At 48.7% G+C, this 18,803-nt stretch overlaps 1 protein-coding gene across 1 annotated transcript in view; it reads right to left on the reverse strand.

The window, feature by feature from the left end:
- Positions 1-18,803, reverse strand: part of AXIN1 (axin 1) — a 68,859-nt gene that overhangs the window by 31,684 nt on the left and 18,372 nt on the right. The window contains exon 4 of the mRNA XM_019540063.1: positions 6,343-6,480. Coding sequence (XP_019395608.1) covers positions 6,343-6,480 — 138 coding nt within the window. The remainder of the gene's footprint in view (positions 1-6,342; positions 6,481-18,803) is intronic.

Below are 18,803 nucleotides of genomic sequence, written 5' to 3' on the forward strand. Positions count from 1 at the left end.
TGGGAAGCTGCTGGAGCGTGGGCTGCCCCAAGCAGGGCTTGCAGCTGTCTGCTGGGAGCAGCCCAGGATTCCCGCTGGCGGCAGGTACCCAGAGCTACGGCGGCCGGAGCTCGGACAGCTCCATGCAGCTCTGCAGGTCGATGGCGGGAGACCGGGGCTACACTGCCTCAGGCCCCTCCCCCACCGCCTGCTCCGAGGCGTGCCTGCACACGCCAATGCGGAGCTGGTGCCAGAGCCCGGCACAGCTGTTTGAAGCCTCCCAGCTGCAGCTGCCCCGGCTCTGGGTACCTGCCGCCAGGGGATCCCGGGCTGCTCCCAGCAGGCAGCTGCAAGCCTTGCTTGGGGCAGCCAGGGCTCCATCGCTGGCAGCAGAGCCGGGGCTGGCTGCAGCGTGCCAAGCAAAATGGCCTCGCGTACCACGCTCAGCATGTGTGCCAGGGGTTGCCAACCCCAGTCCTAGTTAAACTTCCCAACCTCAGCTACAGCCAACACCTGATGCTTCTGAAGAAGGCAAAACTTATCCCAGCTGCTTTAATCTTCTTTCATAAGTAAGCCAGCTGTGAAGCTCTGCTTCATTCTTTTGCTACTGATCATGGCCCTCTCCCACAACCGCCTGCTTTAGGCTGCAGGGGGGGGGTTCCTCTCATTATCTCCCAGCAATCCCTGTGTGGGTGTGCTCCTAGGCTTCCAACTGTTGCTCTTTACAGAGTACTCCAGGCATAGTTACTCCTAGGGTGTGGACACAAACACTTGAAGCCCTTTCAGAAAGGGAATGTTTCAAAACAGCAGTAGCTGGTTTATTCTAATTGTTATGTATGAATAAGTGGAGAAGGATTCAAATGTAGGAAGACCTGCTTCAACTTTTAAAATTTGATGAAGGAGTGTTACAGTTGGAGGTTTTTCTGCATTTGAATAGGTCTCAGCTTTTCACCATTCACAACTAGAGCACCAGCTGCTGCCCTTTTGAAATGTTCCTCCTTTGAAAGGGCTCCAAAAATTTCTGTGTCTATACCCCTAGTTACCCCTGACCAAAGCTTATCCAACTACTTCTTTTAAAAAGATGTTTGACAAGCATTTAAAATTACTTTTCTGAGGGCAAAGGCTGACAGCTCGTGGCAGCTTAAGTGTCCCCCTCTAACAATTGCTAATACTCTCTGTCCTGATCCTCATATACCTCTATTGGGTAAAAAAGTAGCTGCAGACTTCAGCACCTAGTGGATTCTTGACCCCAGCTAAGGCAGGTAATGGGCCTATCAATGTAAGGCAGTGGTCGGCAACCCCAGGCACATGACCCAAGCATGGCATGCCATGGTCATTTTGCTCAGCACGCCATGGCCAGTCCCAGCTCTGGGTGGCTGCTGCCAGCAATGGACCCTGGGCTGCTCCTAGCGGGGCTTGCAGCATCCCAGCTGCCTGCTAAGAGCAGCCCGGGCTCCCGGCTGGCAGCAGCTCCCCAGAGCCGGGGCCGGCTGCAGCCCGTCCCTTGGGATTTCCCCTCTGTCCTACTTCACCCCCCCCCCCGGGGGCTTCCTGCCTGCCCCTCAGGACTCTCCCTCTGCCCCCCCCAGACCTTGCAGCTCCCAGCACTCTCCCAGAGGAGCAAGCAGGGAAGGGGAACCCATCTGCCACCACCAGTGGCATGGCAGTGCAGTGGCCATCTGCCACCACCAGTGGCATGGCAGTGAGCAGGTTCTATGAAATCTATGAGACTGCTGCTGACATCTGAAATATGTAGGGTTACCATACATCTGGGTTTTCCTGGCCATGTCTTTTTTGGCCCCCTGTCTGGTTTTCAAAATGCAAGCAAATATCTGGGTTTTTGCTCTCCCTCTTCCCAGGCATTTCTAGCTTGGATGTTTGGACAGAGAGAGAGACACACACACAGAGTTACATACACAGATTGAGTGACAGTGAACGACACTGTGAGAGCAAGTGACAGAGAATGAGCGAGCTGTGTGGGCAGCAGGGCTGGGGGACACAGGGAGCTGCGGGTCAGGAGTGACAGGCATTGTCAGGGTTGGTGGGCAGGGTACAGTTGGTCAGGAGTGAGAGGCAGCAGCAGGGCTGGGGGGGCTGTGTTTTAGGAGTGAGAGGCATAGGCAGGGGTGGGGCATAACACTGACCCCCCTCCCCCACAGGTGTCTTTTTTGATGGTAACCCTAGAAATATGGAGCTCTGTTGGGGACGCCTTTTGGAAATGAGGGGCAACCAAAAGCTAAATTAACCCATGTGTATCCCTGGTATCACACAGGTTTTGTGATGTGGGTAGTGGGCCTTGTTACACATTAGTGAGAGCTTCAGATAAGCTGGGGTGTGGTGAGTTGGATCTAGGGTGCAGGGCGGGCTTTGATTTGGGGGTAGAGAGGAGGCAGGCAGTGCAGAGGGCCTTATATGTAGGGTGGGGAGGGGGATGGTGGGCCTCATGCAGGGTGCAGGCGGTGCCACCTAGACCCTGTCATGCCCCTGCCAGCCTGTATTAGGTGTGCTGCTCTGTCAACCTCTCCCCATCCCAGATCCCTGCTAACCATCCACCCATCCCACAGCTCCTGGCTTACCTACAGCTCCCAGGAGAACAAGTAGGGAAGGGAACCAGCTCACTGCCACGCCTTGGTGGTGGCAGATGGCCACTGCACTGCCACGCCACTGGTGGTGGCAGATGGGTTCCCCTTCCCTACTTGCTCCTCTGGGAGAGTGCTGGGAGCTGCAAGGTCTGAGGGGGCAGAGGGAGAGTCCTGAGGGGCAGGAAGGAAGCCTGGGGGGTGGGGAATGAAGTCGGACAGAGGGGAAATCCCAAGGGACACAGCGGGAGCCCTAGAGGCAGAGTTTGTGTGTGTGTGGTTGGGGGGCGGTATCCCAAGGGGCAAGGGATGGATAGAAAGGGTGAGCCCTGGGGGCTGGGAAGTGCTCAGAATGGGAGGATTCTTATCGTTAGGTGCTCTCCTGGTTGTACCCACTGTCACTGTAGGGGAAGACAGAACTGCTCCAAGTGGTGCTTTATGTTATGCTGAAGGACAGCTCCCAAGTGGTTTTGAGCCTGTGGAGCAGTCACATGTGACTGCAACACATGCTACCTAAAACCAGTTAAAGAGATCATTCTCCATGAAAGAAGATTATCTCTGACCCACTCAGAGGGCCCTTAGTATGTGTTTCCCTGCCCTAATGTGTATACACTTTGTTTTAAGGGCCCTTAACACATAGTTAAGTTAACATGTGATAATGCCTATCAGGACATTACAAACTGAGATGATACATACACTCATTTAATTGAGAACCCTAAACTGTTTGCTGAGGTTTGTGAATATAAGAACCTAACAATTTACAGAGTGAGACCATATGGTCATCTGGCCCAGCTGCCTGCATCTGCAGAGAGGTGCCATCACTTCTCCCTGGCTGCTGCAGCAGCTGCTGGGCAAGGGAGCTGCAGGTGAAACTCCTCTGGGGACCCTGCTACCCTGCCTGATTCCTTGCTGGAAAAGCCTCCTGCTGGCTTCCCTGTGGGACTAGCCCCTACCTGCTCCACCTGGGCTAGCCCTCATGCTGCCACCACTGCTGCTGCTCTCCCTCCTCAGCAGAGGAGGCACCTCTACTCACACTAACACCTGCACCCACTCCTGCTTCCAGCACCTGAGCTGCCACGATCACTGCACAGCCTGAGGAGACTACATATCACCAGCGGGACACCTCCACCACTTCCATCTACACCAGTGCCTTGGCAGCACCTCTGTGTATCTGCCCCCCATGTGGTGAATTTTGTGCTTCACTCCTGCTTGCCTTTGTGTCTGTGATAGGTTGAGCAAGCCAGCTGTGTGCCTTGTGATCCCTCATGTGTATCTCCTGCTTGCCCCTTGTCCCCCACTTTCCCCCTTCCCCTCCCCCCAGCACATGCCAGCCCCATCCCACTCCACCCCCGAGCCATAGTGCAGCTGGAGGAAGTGCCCTGCCAGAGCCAGCCTGACCTCCTCAGTCCATCTGCCCAGCAGCTCCACTTCCCATTTCACCCTCAACCCATCCCATAGCAGGGTAAGGGTCCCCTGAGGGGCCTGCCCCTCAGCAGCCCCCAACACAAAGTCTGGCAATGAGGCAGAGGGGGGGTAGGCAGGGGACAGACAGAAGGGTCAGGTGGCTTCCCTTGGCCAGACTCCCCCTGGAGGGGCCACAGGGCCCCCCAAAGGACCCAGGGTAAAGGCTTCTCTGATGCCTCCTCCACACCTGGAGGTTGAAAGGTAAAGGGCCAGCTGCCAAGCCCAAACCAATAACACCTGTGGGGACCAGGTGCTCCTCACCAGGGAGCACCATACCCACACAGCATATGCCTTCAGCCCTGCCAGCATGGCATTCCATCCAGGAAGACACAGCTGTGCCCAGGACATTGTGGGTAAACCCATGGCCTCTGAGCCTGGGTCTTCCACCACTGCTGCCCTGTCCATCTCAGGCAGTGGGAGCCCCTTCCAATCCTGCACCCGCAGACACAGAATGAGGTGCTGACTGCTTGAGAAAGAGGGCCCACACATTGAGACCTACATGCAGGCCTTGGCTTGGGCAGAGAGGGACCCCAAGATTGTGACAGCCTCCAGGTTCCACGGCTAGGGTGCAGGACCGTCTTAAGCTTGCTTGCTTGCTGGGAAGGCCTGTGTAGCAAGACACTAAGGTGCCTGCTACTCTCAGAGCGGAGGCACAGGTGTGGGTTGCTGGGGCAACCACTGGGGAGTCAGCTAACAGGAAGGGGCAGGGCCTGGCACATATAAACCCTAGGAGTGAGGCCAGAAGTTCTCCACTAGCAGCCAAGGGAGAAGGAGTTCTGCCAGAGCAAGCAGAGTAGAGAAGCCTGATGGGACAAGCAGCTCCTGTTCGCGGATACAGGGTGGAGAATTCCCTGGTAGGGATTTGAATGATGGTTAGCCAGATAGCTTAGATTTTATGTTATAGCCCAGGGGCTTGAGTTTCTGTAGTTTTATAACTTCAGAGGACTGGGTGAAGCTATTAGGGGTTGGAGGAGGCCTCATAGGGGCTCCATGGTAGCGTGGGGACCCCAGCGCCAGAGAGGGCGTGGCATTTTGGGGTGCACTGGCCCCAGCCCCAGAGAGAGAGGGCTGTGAGGAGCAAGAAGGCCCAGAGCGAGGGGGCGGCAAGAAGCCCCAGAGCGAGGGGGCGGAGAGAAGTCCCAGAGAGGGGAGCGGTAGGAAGCCTCACCAAGAGAGGGCAGCAGAGCACCAGGATGGTACAGGACAAGACAGGGTGGTGGAAGCCCAGGGAAGTAAAGGAGAGGGCCAAATTACAGCAAGGTCCAGGTCAAAACCATGTCAGTACCATCCACGAGGCTTGGACTGCAGTGTAGGGGAGGAAAGGAGCTGCAGATAGCGCCTCCTAACACTGGGGCAAAAAAATAAAATGGGCAGCCTCCCACTAATTAATATCCATCAATTAACCAAGATCAAGGCATGGCAGGAGAGAAGGCAGGCGATTGGCCAGTAACAGGAAGGTGGAGTCACTGATAGAAAAAATCTTGTAGAGGTACTCCTTTCACAGCCTGTCATTCCCACTTGGCCATCCTGTGGGAGGTATCAGAGAAGGCAGGAATGGGGGGTCACGCAGAGCCCCTGGCATGGTGAGAAAATGGTGTACTTGATATGGGGGAGGAGGGCACATTGAGTGTCTGGCATGAGAAAAGGAGAAATGGGAAGCACTGAGATACCCTGGAAAGTGGGGATGCGGTACTACTCAGCTCCTGGCATGGAAGAGAAGGTGGGAGTGAGTATTACATAGAGTGTCAGGTGTTAAGAAGAACTTTTTAAGTATGAAGGTGTTAAGTACTGGAAGAGATTATGTAAAAAGATTGAGGAATCTCAATCATTGGAAGAATTTAAGTGCAGGTTAGACAAGTACTTGGCTGAGATAGTTTAGATATGGGTGATACTGTCTTGAGCAGAGGATTAAGACTGGATGACCTGCTGAAGTCCCTTCCAGCCCCATTTTTTTAAATTCAATGATTATACAGCAGAAAGGGGCTGCACAAGGAGCCTTAGCTATGGAGAATGGGGGAAGAATGGTGGTTCAGGTAAAGTTCTTAGTATGAAGGAGGGAATTAGAGGAATTGAAAAGTCTTTGAAGTGGAGAGAGTGAGAGAGAGAGAGAGAGAGAGAGAGAGAGAGAGAGAGAGAGAGAGAGCCTGGAGTAATGGAGGCATGTAAGTAATCCTGTTGTAAACAGATTACCTTGTCCTACAGAAACCATGCAGTGCAAACCTCCCCCACCATTGAGTATCACAGCAACTGAAAGATCCCCATGGTTCAAGTTTTCCAAACACACTGACAAGCTTATAGAGAAGTTTAGGCTATTACTAACCGCTCGAACACGTTTAAGGCGCTCTTCTAACTTTTCCTCTGCTTCACGTTCCTTTTGCACTTCCTCCAAGCGATTGATCAACTCCGCAGCAAACTTCTGTGGTTCAACATGGATATCCTTTGGCATTCGGTATGTACGCTAAAGAAAGAACACATCGTACATTAGCAAAAAATAGCAATGACAATGCAAGGAATCCCCTTTTGGCATGGGATGACATTTGTCCTTATCATGGTCAGGCAGGTTGAGGAGGGTACAATATTGATAGATAGGCACAAAGGGGATAGATTAGTTAATGCAAACAACCTGCTATTGATGGACTGTTGTCTAGATAGCCTTACTGGGATCTCCTTCCAGCATACAATCTGCATCGTGCCTTAGTATGGAAGAAATTTTCTATAGTGTGGACATACAAATAACCAGAGAGGTGAGAGAATTTAGTTCTTTATCATGTCAGCTACTCTGTGATGCAGGCTCTTATTCTGTGGTAAGTGGAAGCCGACCTGCAGTAGCTAAGCCCTCAATGAAGGAGGAGAATGTTACTATAATTCAGTTTTCACTTACCCTGGGACACATGTATAAATATAAGGAGTTACTGTGAAGTAGGTGACACATGGCAAAGCCCCTCCTCATGCCTTTTACTTTATGGTAAGTTATTTGTATGTCTGTGGCCCTCACTATGACAATTCCAGAGGTGTGGTTATGTTTGGATCATAATAAAGAAAGGCTGGAAGGGACCTCATAAAGGTCATCTAGTCCAACCCCCTGCTCAAAGAAGGATCAATCCTGACTAAATTAACCTTGGATAATCCTGCCCTATTTCACGTACACAAGTGTTCATGCCTTACCAGCTGTAGGAGTTTAATTTAAAGAACTGCCAGTTTCAGGAAAAGTCTGAAAGGGGGTAGGATTGATAAACCTATCAATCAGGAAAGTCTGCAGCTTTTCATTTGATAAGCAGGGGAATTCTTACCTGTGCATTCAACTTCTGTCATGCAGACCCACCAATCTAGACTGGTAAATGTTCATCTACCAGTAGACAGTTGGCACAAAACCAAAAGGGATGAACTCCTGTGGCCTCTAGCCAGACCAGGGTCCACCTCTCCTGCACTTCCCTAACAGAATCTGCTTCAACTTAATCCACTCACAAATGCCATGGTTCTCACAAAGCTCCCTCTTGAACAGAGACATGGCCCAACTGAATGTAATTCTTTTCAAAGTCATGCATATAAGGCCTATTTATTCTACAAGAAAACAGCATCTTGCAACTTTGTGAAGTGCAAAGAGATAGACAGATTTCTGTGCTTGCTCCATGAGTAAATGAAACTGCCTTTCCTTTAGAACAAACTGTATTGCCTCCAGAAAGCTGAACTAAGAGACCATTGTCCCTGTACTGAAATGTCATTCAGTGTTTTTCCTTCATTTTATCCATTACCTTTTTTCAGCCGCTGTGCTGATAAGATTTTACAATGCTGAAAAATCACAGAAAAATACAGCAACATGAAGACATATAAAATATTTTAATATTATGTGAGAAAAGGAGGCTGGATGGATATATATTTTATGTGGCCTCAGATAAAAATTAAACGCAAAACCAATATATACATAAAGAATTGGTATGAAACCAAAAATAGGCCTCTACCCAGGAATCTTATAGATAGATGATTAGAAATCAAGAAAAACACAAGAGCTAGTCTATAGTCCCATAAGGATGATACAAAAAACCATAATTTCTAAGAGTGACACATGCAAGAAAATCACACTATAGGTCTGCCCCTCCATGCTTGCTGACTATTTCAGAACACGCTTGAAAGGGTGTTACAGGAAAAGTAAGTTTACATTTGACATGTCCTTTAAAAGAGGCCAGTGGTTTTCATGTGGAAGCATAAGGGGAGGGCATATTTCTGTTACAGAAAAATTGTAGTATCACTGTTTGAAGCAACAGAACTTCAAAATTTAAATGTCTTACATAAAAAAGATTTCAGTAATGCTGGAATAATGTAAAAGAAAATAGCAGCATGAGGACATATAAAATATTTTAAAACTACATAAGAAAAGGAGGCTGGAGGAATGTATCTTATGTGGTCAGAGACAAAAATTAAACACAAAACCTTTGGATAATACAAATAGAAGTATCTAGTATGGGATCAGAAATACACCTTGACCCAGATATCTTATAGACAGATGACAATAAGATGGTGAGAAGTAGACCTGAGCAATGACTGCAAGACTATGTCAACAAGTCTGGATTGTGATATCTTTATTATTCGCTCTCTCATGCACCATGTATCTGAAGGATCAAGCAGACCCAGTGTCTCTAAAGAATTTCTGCTACCATAAGGTAATTCTCACCCTAAAAGATTCTCTGAAGAGAAACCCTGCTTTTCAAGAACCAATGTAAGGACTGATGTATTAAAAGAATACTGTTCTCCAGATACCTTTGGAAGTCAAGTCAGACCTACTGAAAGCACAAGACACCGGTGTTGGAGCAGCCAAAGAAAGAAAATCTTTGATCACAAAATTAAAACAAGCAGGACATACTGTACAACACAGGAAGTGGGATATGCCTCAACCAGAAGGCTGCCTCTGAAGAGGGCTCTGATGTACAGCTCAAGAAGCAGACTACACTGAACTTTAACCTAGATTAAGCATAGTGGGCCTGGGATCACTATGAATCAAAGAAAAATCAGTAAGACTCAACTATCAAATGCAGATGGTTCCAAGAGCCTTCCTCTTTTGGTAAGAATCAGGAAGACAATCCAGCAAAGCAGCAAAGAGAGAATTTATACCCACTGTCTAAACCAGGGTTAGGCAACCCCTGGCATGCATGCCGAGTATGGCATGTGAGGCCATTTTGCTCGGCACGCCACAGCCAGCCCCAGCTCTGGGTAGCTGCTGCCAGTGATGGAGCCAGGGCTGCTCCCAGCAGGGCTTGCAGCGTCCTAGCCCCACTGTGAAGTGTGTGTGCAGTCACCGCCAGCATGGAGCTGATGCTGAAGCTGTGGAGCCTGGCACAGCTGTTTGCAGCTTGCCCGCTGATTGCTCTGGATCCCAGTCACCAGCTCTGTGCTGGCAGCAGGGAAGAGACCAGGGTTGTGCTGCCTCAGGCCCCTCCCCCACTGCCTGCTCCAAGGCCCGTCTGCGCACACCAGTACAGACCTGATGCCTGGGCTCCGAAACCCAGTGCAGCTGTTTGCAGCCTCCCGGCTGCAGCTGGCCCCGGCTCTGGGTACCTGCTGCCACCTGGGAACCCAGGCTGCTCCCAGCTGGTAGCTGGGATGCTGCAAACCCTGCTGGGAGCAGCCCAGGCTCCAGCAGCTACCCAGAGCCGGGGTAGCTGCTGACAGTCCCAGAGCCCAGGCTGGGGGGCGGGGGCAGTAGGGCTGGGGGCAAGGGGCAGCAGGGCTGGGGGGCAAGGGTTACAAGCAGGGAATTCTGCCATGTACCCCTGCCATCTTTTTGGGTTTTCTGGCATGCCGGCATGCCGGTACCTTCCAAGGTAGGCATTGTGGTGTTTTTCGGCACTCCGGCCAAAAACGTTGCCTACCCCTGGTCTAAACTGATAGGAGAAATCCTCTTTGCAACAGATGTCCCAGGTGTGAAAGAAGGCTAAATGTAGGAAGCATGACACACAGGGAAGTAGGGCTGGAAGGGATCTTGTAAGGTCATTTAGTTCAGTCTCTGCTCTACACAGAATAATCTCTGACTAAACCATCCCACATATGTACCAACATTTTAACATGACTGTAATAGGGGGTTTCACCACTGTTACTGGGAAGAGACTGCAGGACAGAGCTGAAGGGTGATGTCCCTTTAAGTCTAGGTCTTTCTGAGAAAGAAGGAATGAGAAACCAGGGAAGGAGGGTGAAGAGATGCAGCTGGTCTTAAGCTGCAGCCTCATCCCTACTAGATACTGGGAGCCTCTAATGAGGACCTCCTGTTCCAGTTTGACTGGGCATTTAGGTGATTGACAGAGGGGAAGGAACACAGGACAAAAATGGTGGTCCCAGACAGCAAGTAGGAAGGAATGAGAAGTCCAGCTGGGGAGCTAAGATAGGATAAGGGAGACACCCCAGCAGGAAGAAAGTAGGGTCTCTGAACAGTCGGGAAATGGATTCGCGGATGTGGGGATCTCAAATCTGATAAGCTGGATTTTTTTTTTGTTACTTTTTGGGCAGGGGAGGAGGGCAAAGTTTTGTGTTCTGGACTCCATTTGTGACCCAGAGTGGAAAGGCAGTTCTGCTAAACTTCTGGTGATAGCAACCAGTGAACCAGACATGACTATAACGGACGATGACGAGGCTGCATAGCAGAGTGTCAAGGAATGGAACTCTGCAGTGACCAACCCTGGAAGGGTTCAGCCTACATTGGACCAGAGCATAATCACTCCAAAGTCTAGGCTCTGACAGGGCAACAAAGGCAGCAATCTTGCTAGGCCTAGCCTAGGGGTTAATTTGTGAGCTAGAGAAGCCAAAGGCTCTGGGTTGAAACCCAGGAGATACTGAAATACAAAGCTGTTAGCCAGGGGCAAGAGACCATGCAATCAGAGAGGCTGGGGGCCTCTCAATTAACCAGTTGATAACAGAGACTTAAATAAGAGAAGGCAGATGGGGACAGTAACAGGTAATGCAGGACCACCAGCACTGGACCAAACCCCTGCCTGTCAGCGATGCCCTGTAACAGTGACTTCACCAAAGCACACAGGAATGGGTGGTAAGATCACTGTGATGGGGGCAAACTTTCACGCCTGGTGCAAGCACTGGCCCACCTCCTGTCTATGGGCCAGCTGCCCACCTCACTCGCCTGTCATGCCTTGATGTAATAGTATTGAGATGTTAATTAGGTGGGAGGCTGCCCATTTTGAACCCCGATTTTTAGGGGAATATCCGCAGCTCTGTTCCACCCATACACTGTGGCCCAAGGCTCATAGATGGCACCCCAGGCAGCTAAACTCAGCTGTCCCCGTCACCCCCTTAGCTCTGGTCCACTCTCTGGGACCTTCGGCTCCCCCTTAGGCCCTGGCTCCATCTCACGCCCGTCAGGATCCCGAGACTCTCTGCTCTGGGCATCCCTCATGGTGGGCCACCTTGACCCTTTAACCCCTCTTTGGGCCCTGGCCCCAGCATGGGCCAGTCAGGGGTCCCTCAGGACTAGTCTGAGCCGCTTGGCCATTCACAGGGTTCAGGGTCCCCTATTCCCGGATCAGGTGCTTCGCAAAGTGTGCCTTGCCCTACGGGGTCACTCACCCCAATAGTCTCAGGTGCTTCAGGAAGCTTACCTGGCCTTTCCTGCGTTATGTAACCCACCTGAAGGTGGGGGCTGAGGTTAAGATGCCTCGACCCGACCTGGGAGGTGATCACTCCTGGCATTTACATGGGGACTGCTGCACCACCAGCAGCCCCACCAGGTCTTCCTGCCTTGGCAGGGTGCAGTTTTAGGTCATGCTCAGGACCAATGAGGTCTCCAAGCCATCCCCATAGCTTCAGCCTTACCTCGAAGGTGCTCCTGGCAGAGCTAAGCAGAGAGGTGTTTTTCCTTTGCTGGCTGATCACGAACTGCCCTCAGTTCAGGGACCTAGGCCTTAAAATGGCTGCTGTCATCAGGCATCTGCCCCTTCCTGGCCAAGTCCTTAAAGTGGCAGGCACTACCAGTGCCCTGCCACAATCACCTTGCAAGACTTTGTTTAGCTCAGCCAGTTTGAAAGCTCCTTGTTGTAAGAAGATATTGATATAAAGATGGTAGCTTACCACTGCAACTTCTCAGGACAGAGAAGTTATTCTGCATTGATATATGCAACTGCTCAATCAATGGTGTGAGGGAAACACAAAAATAGACATCCCCTGGCTCATTCTATCCACCCCCTTGTCCCTCCACCCCTCTCTTGGCTAAATGGCTTCTTTGTCAAGTTCTTAGGATACAATACTGGTGCAAAACCAACCCCTGACTCCTAGCATGGCCCTATATTAAACTGGATCCTGCCACCAAAACTACTTCCTTCTTTCTGAGACTTGTAAGGTTCTCTTCTCAAGCCTACACTCTGCCAGCCACAGCCACAATGACTTTCTCCCCTTGAGGCAGTTTTTTGATAGTGTTCTCTCCCCAAACCTAGTACTCCATCCTCCCCTTACTCTGACTGCCATTTGTTCTAAAACAAACTGTCACTCTTGGCCTATGCTCATGTTACATTGGCATGAAGTCACTTTAACCCCATGCCCTATATAGTCTGCATTGTGAGAGCCAGTTACTATAAACCCCTGAACTCTGATGTGTGGATGCTGCCTTCCATACAGTAAAGCTGTACCCTCCCTGCTGCATTTTACAATATAGTTACTATACTGTAACTTATAAGCATGGATTGCTGCCTGCTGATTTTTCAGTTTATTCCACCTCTCCAGATAAAAGGAAACAGTGTTTCAGCAACTAAGGAGAGACAAGCCTGGACATGCTGAAAAGCAATAGATGATTCTAGTCATCTATGTAATAAATGTTCTCTTACCTCTCTGCTCCCTATACAAAACCCATATAGATGCAAGGGAATCATCCTTGAGAAAAGTGGGGAAGGGAATTCAGTCTATATCTTTGCTTATTTCTGGGTAGTGATTGATCATTGAATATGGAGCCCAAAGATATGGGGTACTGCAGCATTGGAGATTTTCATTTACAAGTATTTCAATGTACACTTAATAAATATATTTTCCTTTCTTAGGCCATTACCTAAAGGCCTAAACAAAGCCAGGTTTTCTAGCCTCCTAAAATATAGTGCTACAGGAATCTCCTATGAGGAGAAGGTGGAATGCATACATATTCTTTGCCCCCCTCTCAAGAATGTAATGCACGGCCAGAGGGCTGGCAGACTAACTGCTTTCCAGGATATACAAACTGTATACCAGTTCCTCTGGAGGAGCTGCTTGCAAATGATGCCCACCTGTCACCTCTCTGTGCATCTGTAAGCTTTATGATAGACAGCTACCTAAACAGATGAAGAATGGAGATGCTCACAAAGAATATAGGTTGGAGGGTAGTTCTGGTATTCAGAGAGACCTTGACAAATTGTAGGATTGGACCAAAAGACATCTCATGAGGTTTAATAAGGACAAGAACAAAGTCCTGTACTTAGGATGGAAGAATCCCATGCACTGGTACAGGCTGGGGACCAACTGACTAAGTAGTAGCTCTGCAGAAAAGAACCTGGGGGTTACAGTGGACGCTCTGCTTAATACAAGCCAACAGTGCACCCTTGTTGCCAGGAAGGCTAACAGCATACTAGGAGCTAGGCCTGTGTGAATAGGGAAGTATTCAATTCAGATTCGGCTGATTCTTTGATTTGGAGATTTGGATCACTGTCCTGAATCGATTTGACCGAATTGGCTTTGGAAGATCTGGTGCTGATTTGGAGAGATTCGGTGATTTGGATTGGCTAGGGAGAGGCAGGCACAGCTGGGCGGGCGCAGGTTCTCCCGTGGCTCCTCTGGCTGTGCCAGCCGCTGCCTCAGCAAGGGGAGCCACACCCTACTGCCGCTTGCCAGTGTGTGGGGAGGGTGTGGTGGCCCATGATGCAGGCGTGGCTTGCTCTGGGCAGCAGAAGAGCCTTGCCTCCGTTCCCAGTGCTGCTGCACCCTCTCCCTGAGTAATGCGCCCTCCCCACCAACTGGGCAGCTTGTCCCAGCCCCAATCCCTCCCTCCCCTCTCCCCCAACCCCAGCAGACTTACCAGCTGGAGGCAGCTGTATCAGCTACCTGTTTAGTCTATGGCCAAATCTCCAAAGCGGCCGAATCTTTTCCAAAGCTTTTCTGAATTAATTCAGAGCTTTTAAGTGGTCTTCCAATTCAATTCATATTTGGAGATTCAGTTCCTGAATTGGGTCAAATCTCCTCCGAATCGAATCAGCTACTGAAGCGTCGCACAGCCCTACTAGGAGCATTGCCAGGAGATTGAGGAAAGTGATTTGTCCCTTCTATTTGGCACTGGTGAGGCTATATCTGGAGTACTGTATCTAGGTTTTGGGCCCTTCACTACAGAAAGAATGTAGATAAATTGGAGAGAGTCCAGCAGAGGGCAACAAAAATGGTTAGGGTGCTGGGATATATGACTTATGAGGAGAGGCTGAGGGAACTGGGCTTACTTAGCCTGCAGTAGGAAGACTGAGGGGTGATTTTACAGCAGCCTTTAACTACCTGAAGGATGGCACTAGGCTGTTTTCAGTGGTAGCAGATGACAGAACAAGGAACAATGGTTTCAAGTTGTAACACGTGAAGTTTAGGTTAGATATTAGGAAAAACTTTCTCACCAGGAGCGTAGTAAAGCACTGGAACAAGTTACCCAAAGAGATTGTGGAATTTCTACCTTAGAGGTTTTTAAGACCCGTTTAGACAAAACCTTGGCTGGGATGATATAGTTGGGGATGGTCCTGCTTTGAACAGGGGGATGAATTAGATGACCTTCTGAGGTTCCTTCCAACCCTAATTTTCTGTGATTCTAAGAGACGTGTATTCAGGAAGCTAAGTAATAACAGAAAACTTCTGCTGAGAAACACAGTAAATAAAGAAATAAAGGGTCAGTTCCTAGAATAATATATGCATCTGAGAGCAGACATTGAGAACATGTTCCTAACCAGGAGGAAATGATTAAGTCCAAGGAGCTGGGGAAACTGCCTAGTAGGATTACAGCAGAAAGAGTGAAGCAAGGCAATGAATTCTACTTCACATAACACAGGCTATATGTAATAAGCTTGTAAAGAAGGATCCCACCCCCACACAGAACCTGTGTGCACAGATCTTCCTTTCCTCTCTAGATGGGTGGATGGTATCGACAGAGCAGCAACACTGAGACTCCCTTAACAGAATGACTGAATACTGTAAACTAGTGAGGTGCCATGGTATTAAAAAAGGGTTAAAGAAATGATTCTTTTCTCACCAGCTGGAAATTGGAAATTCTTTAGGCCAGTTTCTAAGCCAGTTAGCCAAGCAGAATTGGACTGAAATGCAACCCTGCTGTGTGTGTGCTGACTACTAGGGTTGTGTGAAACGGGCACTATTCAATTCGGATTCAGATTCGGCCTGAATCAGGGACAGCGATTCAATCTGTTGATTCAGTTCACTGTCCCCAATTCGATTCAGTCACATCCAAATCTGAAGATCCGATGCTGATTTGGCAAATCAGTGATTCGGACACAGGCACAGTTTTAAAAGTTTTTTTCTACATATTTTGAGGTAGCAGTGTGGCTTATGATTGCTATGGTGCTGGGGTGCACGGGGGGCTCTCCAGAGTGCCCAGCAGTGAACCCAGAAGTGGACTGGAAGTACGGATCAGCTGTGGGGGGACCCCGGGTACCTCCTCCAGACCCAGGAGGCACCAGTCACCAAGCCGAGGGAGGGTGCTGGGCGTGACTACCCGATCTCCCCAGTGGACTAGGAAGAGGACCAGAAGCTCTACTTTTCTATGATTCTGTGATCCTTTACCAAAAGTTTTCTGGAAAATTTTCACTCTGAGTACTGACACCTGACACAAATCTGGCTGCTTGATACAGAACTTCTCCTGCTGTTACCTGATGGCAGGACATCCATAGGAAGCAGGGTGGCAGTGGTGGTGGTCCAGGAACTTTACACAGAACAAGCCCAAAATTAATACTAGTAGTGGATTGGCACATCATAGGCAAGGCATCCTTTGCATGTTTGCCCCGTTTCTTCTAGGAACAAGTTTTCCCTTGTCTTTTCCCAAGACTTTCCTTGAATCCAAGAGTGAGATGGAATGTCATCTGAAGAACAGCTGCAGCTGCTCCATGGAGACAGAAGAGAGGTGTTACCACTTGCTGGAAGGTGGCTTTAAAGATTTCATTTAATAGATAACTACCAGTTCAGGTGGCAAGTAAGACAGAACCTAAAACGTTTCTAGCCACTTTAAAACCTATGGAATACGCAAGACATGGATGATACGGACAATAATAAATAAGTTACTGGTACTCATTAGGGGCACATACATAACTCACATGAAGCTTCACTGTTTGCGAGGGCCATCCCAGAAACATACTGGTAGTCTTTTTCTCATCATCAAGCAACAGGTTAAAATTTATATAGCTATTTACAAAAGATGCCTCAAATGCATAAGAATAGCATACAGGCAATGGAAAGATGGGCAGGTCACTAGAGAAACATACCAGGAAATAGCATGAACTTGCAGGGACAAAATCATGGAGGCAAAAATAAAAAAGTGCTACACCTGGCAAGGGAATTTAAGGACAACAAGAAGAGAGCCTAAAAATATGTTCACTAGATAAGAAAGGCCAAAGCAGCTGGGGGTCCACAGTTAAATAGATGTGGTGAGCTCTCAAAAGATGTGAAGAAGGTGAAGCAGCTCAACAGCTACTTTGCTCAGTCTTTGCAAAAAAACTAGGCTGCAACCAGGAGGTAATAAGGATTATTTGGATAAGGAAGGGGACAATCCAAGGGTAAAGATAATGAAAGGAACAGTTAGAGAGCTTTTGATGGGTCTGAATTAATTCAAGTCAGCAGGATCTGAGGAACTTCCATCCTAGGGTTCTGAAGAAACCAGTAGAGAGGATCTCAGAGCCCTTGGCAATAATATTTACAAAGTGTAGGACACAGGCAGGGTACCAAAGGACTGGGAAAGGGCCAACATAGTGCTCCTCTTCAAAAAAGGCAAAAAGGAGGACATATGGAATTAATGGACTGGTTGGCCTGACCCTAATACCCACAAAGTTACTGGAGCATAATAAGGAAGTCCATCTGTAAGCATCTGGAGGAGGAAAAGTTGATCACAAGCAGCCTGAATGGATTTATTAAGAGCAAATCATCCAAACAAACTTGATCTCCTTTGACAGACTAACTAGCTGGGTAGATGAAAGGAATGCAGTGGGTATACTGTAAATGGACTTCAGCAAGGCTATTGACAAAGTCCCATTTGACCTTCTCATAAACAAATTGGACAAATATGGGCTAGACAAAACTACTACATCAGACACACAACTGGGTCAGTAGCTTCAAGCGAAGGGTAGTTATAAATGGATTAGCCAATTGCCTGTCAAGAATGATTTGGAGGGAGGGGGGAAATGGAGTCTCCAGGGAGTCACCTTCTGCAGGGACCGGGGGGGGAGGGAGAGGGAGAGTGTGGCCAGTGGTGCTGGCATCACCCCCTGCTCCATCAGCTTCATGGATGGTGCCTCAAGGGAGTGGGGGTGGGGACCAGCACCACTGCTCCCCCCATCTACTCTGTCACTGCCACCTGCAGGGACGGGGGGGCAGGGCATGGCCAGTACCGCTCACCTTGTCCCCACTTGCTGTCTGCTCTGTGGCCGCTGCCTATAGGAAGCAGGGCAGGGGCCAGGCCAACAGTGCTGGCCTCACTGCTCTACTCCATCCCCTGTACTCCTACCATCATGGCAGTGGAGTGCCACCACCTCCTTTCCAGAAGGCTCTTGGAGCACTCTGATTGGTTGTTTCAGACAACTAATTAGAATAAAGCGTTATGGACAAACAGACTAAGGCTTATATATATATATATATATATATATACACACACACACACACACATACACACATATACACACACACAAGCCTTAGTCTGTTTGTCATAATGCTTTATATAAATATATATAATTTATGCTGAAATGGCAGGAGGTTTCGAGTGAAGTCCCACGGGGGATTGTCCTAGGCCCAGTGCTGTTCAATGTGTTTATTAATGATTTCAATGCTGTAAGAGAGAGTCTGGAGCAAATCTGCACACTATACAAAACTGTGAAGGACTGTGAACACACTGGAGGACAGGAATGCAATTCAGAAGGATTTTGACAAATTAGAAAGCCAGGCTAGAGCCAAGAGGATGAAGTTTAATGCTGTCAAATGCAAAATACTATACCTTGGGAGGAGTAATCAGGAATACAGATATAAGATCAGTGACAACTAGCTGGACAGAAGCACCTTGGAGAAGGATCTAGATATCTTGGTGGATAACACACTCTGTCTGAGTCAACAGTATTATGTGGCTGCACAAAAGGTTAATGCAGTTTTGGGCTGCATCAGTAAGTGCATTAGGTGCAAAGGCACAGGAGCTGTGATACTTTCTCTCTATTTCACACTGGTTAGGCCTCATCTGGAATACTGTGTGCAGTTTTGGGTTCCAAATTTTTAAAAGGACATGGGGAAATTAGAGAGGGACCAGAGGTAGGTAAGAAAAATGATAAAGGGTTTGGAAGGTAAGCCATACGAGGAGAAGTTGAAAGAAATACAGGCATACCTCGGAGATATTGTGGGTTCGGTTCCAGATCACCGCAATAAAGCAAATATTGCAATAAAGCGAGTCACATGAATTTTTTGGTTTTCCAGTGCATATAAAAGTTATGTTTACACTATACTGTAGTCTATTAAGTGTGCAATAGCATTATGTCTAAAAAAAATGTACATACCTTAATTAAAAAATACTTTATTGCTAAAAAATGCGAAGTGAGCAAA

The sequence above is a fragment of the Crocodylus porosus genome, unplaced genomic scaffold (assembly GCF_001723895.1).
Source record: "Crocodylus porosus isolate Cpor-Errol unplaced genomic scaffold, CroPor_comp1, whole genome shotgun sequence".
NCBI lineage: Eukaryota > Metazoa > Chordata > Crocodylia > Crocodylidae > Crocodylus > Crocodylus porosus.